The sequence below is a fragment of the Electrona antarctica genome (assembly GCF_951216825.1).
Source record: "Electrona antarctica genome assembly, chromosome: 19".
NCBI lineage: Eukaryota > Metazoa > Chordata > Actinopteri > Myctophiformes > Myctophidae > Electrona > Electrona antarctica.
Window position 1 is genome coordinate 33,358,078 of NC_136800.1, and position 14,914 is coordinate 33,372,991.

At 44.7% G+C, this 14,914-nt stretch overlaps 1 protein-coding gene across 1 annotated transcript in view; it reads left to right on the forward strand.

Moving 5' to 3' along the window:
- Positions 1-14,914, forward strand: part of LOC306943120 (ephrin type-B receptor 1-like) — a gene marked incomplete at its 5' end in the record, with an annotated part of 106,696 nt that overhangs the window by 13,994 nt on the left and 77,788 nt on the right. The window contains one exon of the mRNA XM_079529322.1: positions 3,701-4,048. Within this exon, the coding sequence (XP_079385448.1) occupies positions 3,701-4,048 (348 nt within the window). The remainder of the gene's footprint in view (positions 1-3,700; positions 4,049-14,914) is intronic.

Consider the following 14,914-nt stretch of genomic DNA (forward strand, 5'->3'; position numbering starts at 1 on the left):
TATCGCAATGAAGGCGGAAGTGCAGTGCTGAAGGCTTTTTTTTTTTTTTTTTAACAAATCTTTATAACAGTCATGACAATATACATTACAATACAAAACAAGACAAACAAACAAACACAAACAACAAAGTTATTAACAATACAACATCAGAGCCAGGGGGGATTAGATTACTAACAGAAAACATTAAAGAGTGAACACAAAGCAACAGTTCTCCGCAGCTTTCTTATTTAGAAGTGCTGAAGGCATTTGCTGAAGGCGACTGCGTCGCTGCCCGAGTGACGTCACTCATGTGACTCCATGTCTCTCGCTGTCACTCAAGTGACTACTGGCCAATCACAGCGCGTCTTTTCCGGGACTTATGTTACGCACGCGGAAGCTTGACAAGCTTCCACTTTGCTTCCGCTATTCTTCGCAAGGAATGTCGGGAAAATAGTGCCTTCAATGGTGACACACGCCTCAGAGCCGGAAGGGGCGTCTATGTATATATGTCTATGTCTGGGCACCTAGGCTGCTGAGGGATCGGGAGTCAAACCCGCGTGTCTTCCCCCCCCATCTCTCTCCCCATTTCCTGTCAAATTACTGCCATAAAAGCTTCCTCATGTGAATTGCCTCTGTGTAAAACTATTTTTCTAAATACCCCATAGCTTGATTAGTCTCACACTGACACTGTGCTATTATGCCAGGCTAAAGTGTGTCTGACCTTTGGGGAATTAAACTGTGTTTCACCCTGTCTCACACTAACCATCAAACCAATGCAACACAATCTCTTTGAAGGCCAGCCCCGATAGGATTTGTTTGAGGACAACGATTGTGCTTTTGTCATTTTGGCACAGGCAACGTGTACCTAAGCACTATCGAGTCTGACTGGCGTAGCTAAATGCATGCCAGCCGAGAGGCTGTAAGTAACGCTCCCTACAAATTAAATCTTATGGCAAATTAAAACAGCCAAGGGCAGCATTAATAGCCTGCAAATCACCGGTTAAGTGGAAGTCACATCTGATTTCTCCTGCTTTCCCCTGCATATGTGAGTCGCTAAGTGTATACAAAGGACAAAGTGCTAAGAGCCGGGCACACACCTTGCAGTTCACAATTGTTTGTTTGTTTTATATTTCATATTCAAGCCATGTATGAATAAATAGGTACAGACAGCAGGCCCATGGGTACATGGAAACAGATGTGTGCTTTCATGCCAAATGCATTTTTCCACATGGGAACGCCCTCATATATATAGTGTACATACAGACTGTCATGCAACACATGAGGACATGCACTGTGTTTCCCTGCAGTGTGTGGTTTTCGTGTGCGTGCATGGGTGTGATTGATGATGCAGAAGATGGAAGAGGCATGGGGAGTGCATGAAGTGCCTCTAGAGCAATCCCCAGAGGCCAAGTGGGAAGGTGTTGCCACTTTCCTCACATGGCCTGGTTTAGCAGAAAACACATCAAGTTCTCTGTAGTGTAGCCCTCTCCCTTTCTGTGTGTGTGTGTCTGTCTGTCGATCTATCTATCTTTCACCTGAGTACAAACACTCGCTGTATAGCATGACCATGTTTCCAAGCAGCTAAAACTGTCTCTGCCAGACCATAATAGTCACACTGCATAGCCTTCCCACTGACCTCTCCATCGCTGAGGTGTTGAACCCCGGGATCGCTGCGGCATCGCCGCTATTCTGTCACCCTAGTGTGTTCCGGCGCTCGGTCCCAGCCTCCCCACCCGGTGTGTGTCCCACGTGGCTTTGCACCAACAATGATTGATTGTGCCCCACGTTGACGGAAGTAAGCGCCCTGTCTGCTCTCTGCCCAGCAGAGATATGGATCTCAGGAGCCGTGTTCCTGTGTGCTTAAAGAAAAGAACTAGCTTGGCTTAAAAAGCCCTTGTTTATGACAGACAAGAGACAGATGCAATGAAACAGCTATTACTAGAACAGTTTCAGGGCTTCAACCCGGAATCTTCCCGAGATCAAATAAGATCCTGCAGGAAAGCTGAGGCGGAACGGGAGCATGTTAAGAAAGGAAATAAAAAGCTTGGTAACTTCTTAAGGGCTCTCTAGAATTGAGCACATAAATTCTCCTTGTAGGAGTTTTGTTTTTGTTTTTAGTGCCACTGACTGTAGAGTGTAGACAGTACCGACTCAGGGGTCAAATTAGCTTGTCCTCCGCTAATGACAAAGGTCAGCCTTTATGGAGGATATACTGATGCCAGATCTGTGCTGCGGGGCAGCTTAAGACTCTCCCGAGCTAAGCAGCACTATTGCGCTTTAAGGAGCCTCTGTTTTTATCACAGGCAATACCTGTTATCTGACCCTCCACGGAGAGGCAAAACACTAACTCTGAACACCCACAGGGACATGGAAACTCAGGTTACGTAAGGGGAGTCTATCACTGTTGTTACCTGAGCGATAACTCGGATGGCTGTTTCGCTCTGAAATGCAGTAGGGCTATAAGCACCATAACAAATAACATGCTACGCTGGAAAAACAATAGTCTAATTATTTTGCCATTTTCATTGTGAATAACGACGTGCCTAGGTGAGTTCTGCTCAAGCTGCAGGCTATGAGGAGTGAACGACGTGCCTAGGTGAGTTCTGCTCAAGCTGCAGGCTATGAGGAGTGAACGCGAAGCGTGAATCTCCAGAGGAGCTCGGGTACTCCACGCTACAACGCGCTCTGCTAAATAACCAATGTTTGATAGACACAAACGTCTCGCTCTGTGATCTCTGTCTGGGTGTGAATAGAATAAATTAGCATTCCAAATGCTCAGAAGATTGGGAGGAGGATAAGCAAGGACAAAAAGAGTAAGAAACAACGGAGGGGATGAAGGAAAGTAAGAAAAAATTAAATGGAAGAAATACGTATCCTGGATAAAGAGTCTTCACATTTATTTCATAGTATACTTGATTGACTAAACTGCAGTGGTGGAAAAAGTACTCACATGTTTTACTTAAGTACGCAGTCTGGAAAGGGTCCCATCTCTAAGGTAGGCGGGACATGTAAAAGGGTGAAATGGACCCGGCTTCTGATTCGTCTGTGGTGCGGGTTGGGAAAAAACCCACCAGTTTGACGTCATATCAATGCGCACCGCGCAGCTACTGCTGTTGCCCTGCACCTTCACCCCACACAGCCGTCATATCAATGCGCACCGCGCAGCTACTGCTGTTGCCCTGCACCTTCACCCCACACAGCCGTCATATCAATGCGCACCGCGCAGCTACTGCTGTTGCCCTGCACCTTCACCCCACACAGCCGTCATATCAATGCGCACCGCGCAGCTACTGCTGTTGCCCTGCACCTTCACCCCACACAGCCGTCAGTTCTTTGTACTACTGAATCTGACAGTGGACTACTGAAACAAATTACTGTTTACTTTCTACCGTAGGTTTTAGTCTCGAACTGGTGCTATTTTTGACAGTGAGAAGCATAGACAGAGTGGCGCTGGCTGACGTATCAGCAACAACGTGGCTACGTAACAGGTGACGTTATGAAATGCAAGTCTGCTGCCTGCTGCTGGCCAGACTGAGTAGTGAGTGACAAAACAAATCCACGGAATGCAGCGGATCAGGCTGGAACCCCCAGGCTAGTAAAAGTACAATAATTACCTCTAAAATGTAGTGGAGTAGAAGTAAAAGTACTGGAAATTGGCAATACTCAAGTAAAGTACAAACACAAACAACAAACCTTTCCTCCCCCACCCCCTTTACTGTAGGTGTCCCGTCCGGCCCGAGGAATGTGATCTCCGTCGTCAACGAGACCTCGGTGATCCTGGAGTGGCACTCACCGCGCGAGACAGGCGGCCGCCGCGACGTGGTCTACAACATCGTGTGCAAGAAGTGCCGCGCGGCCGCCGACCGCCAGCGCTCCACGTGCTCCCACTGCGACGACAACGTGGACTTTGTGCCGCGGCAGCTGGGCCTGATGGACACGCGCGTGTTCATCAGCAACCTGTGGGCGCACACGCTCTACAGTTTCGAGATCCAGGCGGTCAACGGCGTCAGCAACAAGAGCCCCTACCCGGCCCAGCACGTCTCCATAGACATCACCACCAACCAGGCCGGTAAGACCATGGTTTAATTATAACCCCTTTTCATAACAAAGGCCCATTATTGTCTCCACCAGGCCGAAGGCATTGGGAGAGATTATGTTTTGCACACAGCCACGCACACTCCCTGGATTCCAACGATGAACCTCTGCCCCAATTTTTCCAGAAAGGCCTGTTATAGCGCCACCAGGAGGCCGACTTTTGCTATTACTCCTCCAGATTCTGTCCAAATATCCCGCAAATCGTTACACACTATCTCTATAGTCATGTGTTCAAGACGGATCTGTCCAATATTTCATGTTCCATCATAATTGGCTAACATTGGCTTTCAAAGTTTGCAGGATTGGCCTGGATACGCTGGTGTGACTTCAGGTGATGTAAATGACTGAAACTCTTTAAAATAGTAGGGTCTTTCTCAAGTGTGGATTCGCTGGTGTGACTTCAGGCATTGTGAATGACTGAAACTCTTGTCACACCCTTTACAGTGGAAAGGTCTTTCTCCAGTGTGGATACGCTGGTGTGACTCCAGGTGACTTAACTGTCTGAAACTCTTGTCACACTGTTTACAGTGGTAAGGTTTTTCTCCCGTGTGGATACGCTGGTGTCTCTTCAGGTTAATTAATTCACTGAAACTATTGTCACACTCTTTACAGTGGAAAGGTTTTTCTCCAGTGTGGCTATGCTGGTGTGACTTCAGGTGATGTAAATGACTGAAACTCTTGTCACACTCTTTACAGTGGAAAGGTCTTTCTCCAGTGTGGATACGCTGGTGTGACTCCAGGTGACTTAACCGACTGAAACTCTTGTCACACTGTTTACAGTGGAAAGGTCTTTCTCCAGTGTGGATACGCTGGTGTGACTCCAGGTGACTTAACTGACGGAAACTCTTTCCACACTGTTTACAGTGGTAAGGTTTTTCTCCTGTGTGTATACGCTGGTGTTTATTCAGGTTACTTAATTCACTGAAACTCTTGTCACACTCTTTACAGTGGAAAGGTCTTTCTCCAGTGTGGAAACGCTGATGTGACTTCAGGTGGTGTAAATGACTGAAACTCTTGTCACACTCTTTACAATAGTAGGGTTTTTCTCCAGTGTGGATACGCTGGTGTCTCTTCAGCTCACTTGGCCTACTGAAACTCTTGTCACACTGTTTACATATGTGGGTTTTCTTTCCTGTCTGTTGATTTGTGTTAACTCCTCCTGGCGGTGTTACTAAGGCTGTAAACTGTTGAGGACTGAAAGACCTTGGTTCATCTGCGTCTCCTTGTTTCTGGCTGGTTAAAGAGCTGGCTATTTGATGAGAGGCTACTGAGGGAATTGGTCCACAGCATTTGGCAGTAGCGGTCATTGTGGCTCCTCTTCATGATTTCATGGAAAGCATGAAGGAATCTTGACACTCAAAACAGAAGACCTGGGTTTTCGGAATACTGGGTCTCTCTCTATACCTATACCTATATATCACTGTCTCTCCTCACGTGCCCGTGTGAAGTGAGGGGCGCTCTTATCATAATACTGTCTCTCCTTATATTCTCTCTACTTTCCTATTATAACTTATACTAACTTAATATACTAGTCAAAGGGGACTGGTTTTCCGAGTTTAGAACCTGCCACAGTGGTGTCCGGTAAGAACTTAACCGGAATGTCTAAATCTGGGTGGCCAAATATTTTGTGGCGGCGACGGAGTCTCTCACAAGGAGCCTAGTAAATACTGCTTGCATCTCATCTGTAATGATTCATCTTTATATAGGGTTTGACTGGATTCTTGTCACGATGACAATGCCAGTCACCTGGATGCGTCACCGTGTCACAATGACGATGCCAGCCGTCTATATCCATATATGGGGTTGCTACATTGACCTAGTCTAGTGATCAGCACTAGATGTATCTGTCGTCTCTATACCTGTATATGGAGCTCTAGGTCAGCCAGGGCCAAATATGGAGAGTATTATCAGACTTGGATAAGTTGGTAAGGCTAGAGCGGTTGGAACAATGCAGGTTGGTAATGAATGCCCCACCCAGTTATTGTGTCTGTGTCCCTTTTATGCCCATATATGAGTTCTTTGTTGGGCATGCCCAAATATGGAGTCTATACAGATGTCATTGTGATGTCAGAACAGGCCAGCTCCATATATCGAGATCTAGGGGTGATCAGGTGTGACCAATTGGCTAAGTTGGGCCCTGTCCAGAACCTGGGCAGAGGCCTTTTGTGGCGGTTCTGGACAACAGTGGGTCCGACTGACTCAAGGCCGGCCACTGCACTCCCTGTGGAGGTGTGGAACGCGTGTGTCGAATTTGAAGTCGGGGCGAACGGTTCTCACGTTACGTGGATTACAGACGTACAGACGTACAGAGACGTGGTGCATTTATAGTTAGATAATGACTAGAGCGGTGACTGTTGGGCAGATGCAAGTTGGAAATGCATGCAGTTATTATGGCTGTGTCCCTTTTATGCCCATATATGGAGTTCTTTGTCAGGCATGCCCAAATATGAAGTCTATGCAGATGTCATAACAGCAGTGTGATGTCAGAACAGGCCAGCTCCATATATGGAGATCTGCTGTCCAGAGCCCGGGAAGAGGCTTTTGTGCTGGTTCTGGACAACCGGCGATCCAAATATGGAGTCATTGCAGATGTCAGAAGTCGGTGGGACAAAACCGTATACAGAGTTCTGTGTTAGGCATGCCCAAATATGGAGTCTATGCAGTGATGTCAGAAGTGGAGTTCTTCGTCAGGCATGCCCAAATTTGGAGTCTGGCCCGGGGCAGAGGCTTTTTGTAGCGGTTCTGGACAACCGTGGGTCCGACCAACTCGACACCAGGCACTGCACTCCTTGTGGGGGTGTGGAACGCGTGTGTTGAATTTGAAGTCATGGTGCGAACGGTTCTCGAGTGGATTTCAGACGTACGTACACACCTACACACATACATCGTGCAGTCGTACACACAGAGACTTGGTGCATTTATAGTTAGATAATATAGATAGATGATGATGATGATGATCTATCTGTACTATGTAATTTTGTATTGAACCGGATTTGGATATCTACTGATGTATAAATTGTAGTAAAAATAAAGAATATAATTTCACAACATACCGAAACACAGGCGGTTTTGTGGTGTTGAAAGCCTATTGGAACCCCATCTTTTGTGTAAAATCAACTTTTTGGCGAGAAAATATTTATTCACTCACCACTCACCACTTGCATTTTTCTATTGTCCACATCTGGTAGACCAAAACCTGATCTATGCAGTAATACATAGTCCCTTGTAGAGCTTTAAAGAGAACTCGCTAATGCTATGGACCAGCGCTATAGAGGCACTATTCTTTTCAAAATCTTTTTATTCAGGTTTTTGTAACAGTAGCCCAGGGGCAAGTATTAAACAGACACATAACATATAAAAATAAAACTCAATCCCCTATCCCACCCTCCCCCCACCCACAATCCCAAGGATAGTCGGAAAAACAGTCTGGATGAAAAATAAAAATAAAAAAAAATATATATATACACATACACAAAAATACAAAAAATAAAAATATAATAAAATAAAAAGCAGATTTTTCATAGCAGAGCAGATTTTGTTTCTGTTGTGGTTTGGCGTTAGCCGAGGCATAGGCACGGCACATTATGCAGTTTGTGTGTTGTGGTAGAATGGCTATAGAGGCACTATTAATGTACCGGTAATCTTTCATTCTTCGTCACTTAGGCTACTGTAGTGCAAAGTCTGCTGTCAGTGATTAAATGACAATTTACTTGGTGCCAACGAAAGAATGCCATTAGTGCGTTTCAGAGTGACAATGTCTGTGGCAGGGCCAATGGCGAGCCTGCTGACATCTCACACCTGCTCTATTATGAATTATGACTTCACAGCTTGAAGGGAGAGGGCAACTGGTACCATGAAACTTAAACAGTGAATTGTTGAAACTCTGGCCCCTTTGCCACGATTCATTTTCCCCCAGAATCAAAGGCGCGGTTGGTGGATAAATGTGTACGCTGGAAGGGGGTCCTTTGAAAACATGGGAGAGCAGTTCAAAACTCAGACCCCAAGACACGGCATGTTAACATTTGCGGCGAGACTTGCACAGAATGCTGCTGCCCTACTTCTCTTCTCTTTGTACTTGGCCAGTTGTATTTACACTTCAAACCCGGGTCGATGGGAAAAGTTCTTGTTTGCATTTCTCTGTCTCACTCTCTTCCTCTGTGTCTACCTCGCTCTTTCTTTATTTCCCTCTCTCTTCGTTCACAAGTGGACATTACAAAAAAATGCTTGCCTTCCTTTTAGCACAGGCAAAATAAATCAACCCAACAACATGTGTTGCTTAGGGAGGGCCGTGGGATTATGGCTGCTAGCCTTTAACACATATCATTTTAACGTGATATCTTTGTTGTTTTATGGATTTAGTTTAATGATTTTTTATTTATTTTTCCCTGGGTGCAAGTCTATACATCACCCTTCACGGTAGGCAGTAAATGTGTGTGTGTGTAAATCTTCAGGCTCACACCCTGACCTGCTCTCAGCTTCCTTCATGTCCTTATCATAGATTTGAGTATTTGTTACAATACTTTAGGCATATAAATTACATGGAGATTTACTTTAGGCATATAAGTTACAAGGAGATTCCTTGTGCTGGTCCTGGCTTAGCTGACGGTAGGAGCAATTACAGAACGAGCAGAATGAGACGAGTAGAACTTGGACGTTCTGCTTTATTGATGTATAATGAAAATCCAGGTCTGACTCTGTCTGATGTGTTAGTCTGAGATCGGAAGAGACAGACCCCAGTCAGATATGTAGAAGCTTTTTAAATACGATCTCTGTGCTTGTTATCGCTCTCTCTCTCTCTCTCTCTCTCTCTCTCTCTCTCTCTCTCTCTCTCTCTCTCTCTCTCTCTCTCTCTCTCTCTCTCTCTCTCGGTCTTTCCTTTGAGATGTACTGGGGTAGAAGTAAAAGTATTGAAACTATGTACGTCCCCAGACGTACATAGTTTGTGTGAGGAAATGTGAGCCCAGCCAATGGAAATGACAGGTCTGCGATACTGTCTGCCAGGTCTTATGGCTACCATGTTTTCATGCTCCCATGGCTCTGCTGCTTGTACACAGCAGCACTTATCAAGGGACATGTATTGACCAAGTGGAAAATTTAAATGAGTCCTGTTTCATTTTTTCTGGTGTTTTCCCGCTAAGAGACATATCGTGGGAGCCCGAGACTGGGCTTGTGGGACCTAATGAGAGGCATATTGTGGAGTTGTGCGGTGGAGACAAGGGGTTGCCGGTTGAGTTCATATACTGTCAACGGCTCCGTGGCAAGAGTTTGGAGTTTGTCCGCTCCGGCAACTCGAGCGGCTTTTTAGCCTGCATGTGTGGTGACATTCCTGCTTCACTCTGTCACTCTGTCATGCACAGTTTTGTGCCTGGGAGTGGGTTGTATATATACAGTTGGATTGTGTAAATCTGTATTAAACATACATCCAGTTCCAGTAATAGAACTAACTAATAACATGTCAAACAAAATCTAGAACACTTCAAATGCCTCCTGTAGTTGCAGTGGCGTACCCACGTAATTTCCCCTTAAATATAAAATGAACTTACCCTCAGATCTATCCAAAGTCAAGTGAAACAGAAATTGCTTTTTTTCCCCTTTCTTCTGAGACCTGTACCAAGCTCATTGTGTGGAGGTACGCTTTCAAATTAAATTTAGGCCAGTTGGCGGACGGAACATACCGTATTTGATTACAACGGCAATCTGAGGAATGTAGCGGCCAAGTGAGCTTGTCTTCATGTCTGAGCGGCGCCTCAGAGTTGGGAGAGGACGGGGGGATTGGGGGAGGGAGGGAGAAGTGCAAGAAGTGAAGGCTTTCTGAGGGCATGATGACAGTGAAGAAATGGAAAAGGGAGAAGTAAATAGGTCTGATTATTGGGGTGGCCTAATGGCGCCGATTGTCCCCGTTTGACAGGCTAATAGTACTCTTGATAGATGGATATACCGGAAGCAAGGCCAGTGTCTATTGTTGGAGCCCGCTACGGTAATGAGGTGTCTGCCAGTATAATCGGCCGTGCTCATTGCCTGGCCCTTTGTGACCCTTTGTGGCAAGGTAATTGCACCAGTACTGCTTTTATCAGAAGGGTTTCATGGGCATATCTGACCTGAATGGGCCAGCAAGTACACAGGGACACATCTGAATGGTTATATTATTCAGTTCGGAACATTTAATAAGGGTGCCAAAAAAGAAAAAACATTAATACAAGTCGGGCCAACCATGATATGTGTGCCCTATTTTTCAAATGCCTAGAAAGTTAAAAGGTTCAAGATTGTAATTGTTTCATCTCTTGTTTCAAGTAGACAAGAGTAAAGTTACTTGGGTTTGGCTTCTCAACTTTGTAGAAAAACAAGAAGAATTAAAGAATGACGCACAGTAAAATCCTGAGTGTCGATTTAACCCTGAGATGGTAAACAGATGTTGCTGTGTACTATATACACACGTTTTCACTGCTGAAGAACCCTATAGAGCGTCGCAGTCCTGCCCAGGAAATGAATCCCAATGCATTTTTCCCATAGACATTTCAAAAAGTATTTATTTAAAGACGGTTACGCCGCGGACAAAGCCAACTCGAGTCGTGACAACTCATGACAACACAAACAATATTTTGGACCAAACAAATAATTACAAAGAAGAAAAACAACAAAAAAAGTGTCCTGCCGTTTTTTTCTTCTTTCTAATTATTTGTTCGGCCCAAAAAATGTTGTCATGATTTGTCACGACTCGAGTTGGCTTTGTCCGCGGCGTAAACGTCTTTAAATAAATACTTTCTGAAATGTCTATGAGGAAAATGAACGGATAATCATTTCCTGGGCCATGGTAGGGGGCGGGACTGCGACGCTCTATATATGCCGGCGTCGACAAGGCTATATTGTCGGATGTTTGTAAGATTAAGGAAGCACCTGAGACCTCCCACAGAGTTGCACGGTGACAGCGGACGGAGGCCTCGCATTGGATGCTAAAAAAGGTTGAGAACGTGGCAAGAGGCTGTGAGAGGAAAGCATGCTGGAAGAGGAGGAGAGGGTGGTGTGATGGAGGGGAGAATGGAGCTGTGTGGTGTGTGTGTGTGTGGGGGGTGGTTGGGTGACTCGTCAAAGAGGCCATTAAACTGCCCTAGATCCGTGCGTGTGTCCGGGAGGAGGGACTGATCGATACCATGATTTAGGAGTTCATTCACGGATAGACACACACTCTCACACACAGAGGTTATTTACTGTGCCCTTCTTAGCCATAGCTCAGGCCTGGCATGCGTTCATATTTATCTGTGTTTGCAAGTGAGAAATGGCATTTTATGTCTTTTTCCATGCAGCACTGCGATTTAATTCAATGGAGAGCAGAGACACTGTGTCCAGACACTTTGTTAAAATGGTAAATGACCATTAACCCATTTAGGCCTGACCTCGAAATAAATAAAAAATCTTCTAAATCCTCCAGTTTTCTGAAATAAATATTTTCACGATTTTTCAAAAATAGCAGACAAGTGGCGCGCTATGAGCTTGTAGATCTGCTATTTTTCAATAGCTAAATTATAACATAATGTTTAAAACACCAAAAAGAGTTCCCGCCCAAAATGGGTTAAGATGGTTTAAAGCATACAAGAGTCATTTTGGCTCAGCGCTGTGGGAGCACTTTATGTGAAAACCATGAAAATAGTAGCAATGTTTCCTCACATAACCCAATTCCATCTGACACATAGGTCCAACCTTTCTTCTTTCCTTTTTTTTACTGATTTATTTTTGGCATTTGAATGCTTTATTTGAGACAGGAGAGTGTAGAGACAAAACCAAAGACAGTGATAGAGGAGAGACATACAAGATAGATTCGAACCGGGGACCTCTTGCTCACTGTAGGACAGTGGTTCCCAAAGTGGGGTCCGGGGACCCCTAGGGGTCCTTGAGGAAGTTCCAGGGGGTCCCCATGGCTAAATGATAGTTTGGAACCAAATGGACCCTTATGGGTCTGTAACTCTGAGAGTGTACAAATGGACATTGTTAAAATTAACATTGATTTTACAATATAAATTGGGGGTCCCAGAGATAGAAATGCCATTAAATGGGGGGTCCGTAGACTATTGCATGTCAAACTGGGGGTCCTTGAAATGAAACGGGTTGAGAATCACTGCTAGAGCCGTAAAAATCTTCTCTTATGGGGGTCCCTGGCATATCTTTTCTTTCTTTTCAAAATCTTTTTATTTCCTTTTTATAACAGTATGGGTGGTCACAGGTTCATAGAAAAAATAAAAATAAAATATCAGATTTTAGTATCAGTGACTGAGGTAAACAAACGTACTGTATAAATCACAGAGATCGTGGGCAGACATAATGAAAAGACTGTTAGTGCAAAACATGCCCCTTCAAGATAAAAGAAAAACATTTTCTCCCCTTCTAGTCCCAATTTAGTATAGCCAATTCCCAATTCCCCAGCCTGGCATATCTTTTCAAATGGGGGTCCGCGGGCTGATACATTTCAATTTGGGGGTCCTTGTTTGGGAACTACTGCTATAGGAGCATAACGGGCTTTGCACAAACTGTCTGAGCCACCATGCAGTGGCGTGCACAGACATTTAGAGGGGCAGGTGCTCAAGTGGAAAAAAAGGGCACCTTGTGCAGCGCGTGGAACCGGCCGGTTGCCTTAATAGTGTGAGATTTATAGATTTTGGGGCCTAAATAATATATTGGAAGCTTTTTTTTTTTATCAAGAAATGATCAATGTCACTATGGTCCACATACTGTACAGTGTACACTGTAAAAAAAGAAAAAGAAAAAAAAAATATTTTTCTCAAAGGGCACATTGCCAAAAGGGCAGGGGGTGCTCTAGTGTCTATCTGTGCACGCCACTGCCACCATGCATGCAGGCACCGCATGTCCAGCCATCTCTGACACACCCACTGTACATGCACCGTTGCGTGAGATCACTTGGAAGGGATCTGGAAGGCCCTGAGTGGTGACGGAGCGGAGGTGGATGGATGAGCAACGCATCAGAAAATGGCCATCAATCCCGGGATCAGCGCCGTATCTTCATAAGCTAATGCCAAAGCCCAAAGCAACTTCATGATCTCTCTTGCACAGCCGCCGCCAAGAAAATGTGCGAATCCATCCCCCAGACCACAGTATGCCAAGTATATCTACAAACAATCCTCCCTCCACTTTAGCTGCACTGTTTGTAGAGCTATTCCCACAGAAATGCAAACAATCTCTATCCTTGGCCTTCTATGGGCAAGTCCGACCGGCTGGCGTGCCCCGATTCGAGCTAACTGAGATGCGATGCAGTGGAGCGAAATCTAAACAACCCGATGAATTAGAGAGATCTGCCCTCCCTGAGGTTCTAAAAACAGCCGAAATGTTAGACGGTCGTGTCCACGGAGGGCGTTTGAAGCAGCAGTCATTATGTGCTGTGTGTTTACAGCTTCTTCCCTGTGTTGTTTATCGGAGGGGGTCTCGGTTTATCCCTTTGCTTCCCCCTCACAGCCTCCCTCCAAGCATCAGAGCCAGCGTGTCTGAGAGTTTCATCATCTCACAGGCCCTTCTCCAGGGTTTCTCCGGGGTGCCATGTTTTATTTTAATTCGATGCCTGTGCTCATGAACAGCGGTGTAAAGCAACTAAGTACATGTACTCAAGTACTGTACAATTTTGAGGTCTTTTTTTATTACTTTCTTTAGTAGGCCTATTTACAATTTTCAATACTTTTACTTCTACCCCAGTACATCTCAAAGGAAAATATTGTACTTTTACTCCACCACGATTATATGAAAACTATCAAAACACACTAATAATAATAATAATCTTTATTGTCCCGAAGGATATTTGTCTTCACAATCTGTTCAACACGCACATCAAAAACAACACAGAGCACATAACACCAAGACAATACAAAATCACACATCGCGTATTGTGAGCTTGTAGATCTGCTATTTCCAAAAGATTTTTTTTAACTTGTGAAATGGATATACTATTACTTTTGGTACTTTAGTATATTTTGATGCCGATACTTTTGTACGTTTACTGGAGTACATTTTGAATACGGCACTCTACTACTACTAACCGAGTATAATTCTACATTGCCGTATTGATACTTTTACTTAAGTGAAACATGCGAGTACTTCTTCCTCCACGGCTCATGAATGTTGGATCATATCCCTGGACGCAGAAAGTGTGGGCAAGAGCTAGCGGTGTGGGCTGCAACGCTGCCGAGAGAGATCCTTGCCAACCGTGATGTCTTCATTTGGCACGGTGTGTTGAGTAACAGCGAGGAGGAGCCCACAGCCGAGCGGTCAAGGAAGTGGCTCGATGAGCATGTCTCTGTTTCTAAGTGTAGGTGCATGCAGGTGCTGCGTGGGTGGTGTGGTTTTTCAACCGCAGTACATCTTCAAGCTCACAACATGTCACATTTTGACATGTTGTGAGCTTGTCGAATGGTTTTTGCAGTTTTACCGCGTTGTACTGTATGACAGACTAATTCAGTTATTAACCCATTTAGGCCTGACGTCGAAATTAAAAAAACGTTCGCTCTGAAAGAATATATACCTATTCAAAGATTTGTGCCGCATTTTTACGATTTTTCAAAAATAGCAGATCTACAAGCTCATAGCGCGCCACCGAGTGGCGCGCTATGAGCTTGTAGATCTGCTATTTTTCAATAGCTAAAGTATAACAGAATGCTTGAAACACCAAAAGGGGTTCCCGCCCAAAATGGGTTAAAAAAGTAGATTCATAATTTATTTTATTTAAAAAACACAGCTTCTCGAAAACCTGAACAATTGAAATAGTTTAATCGATATAGAATAACTGCAAATTAGACAGACTAATCGATATTCCCAGCCCTACTAACAGTACACGACACATGGACGC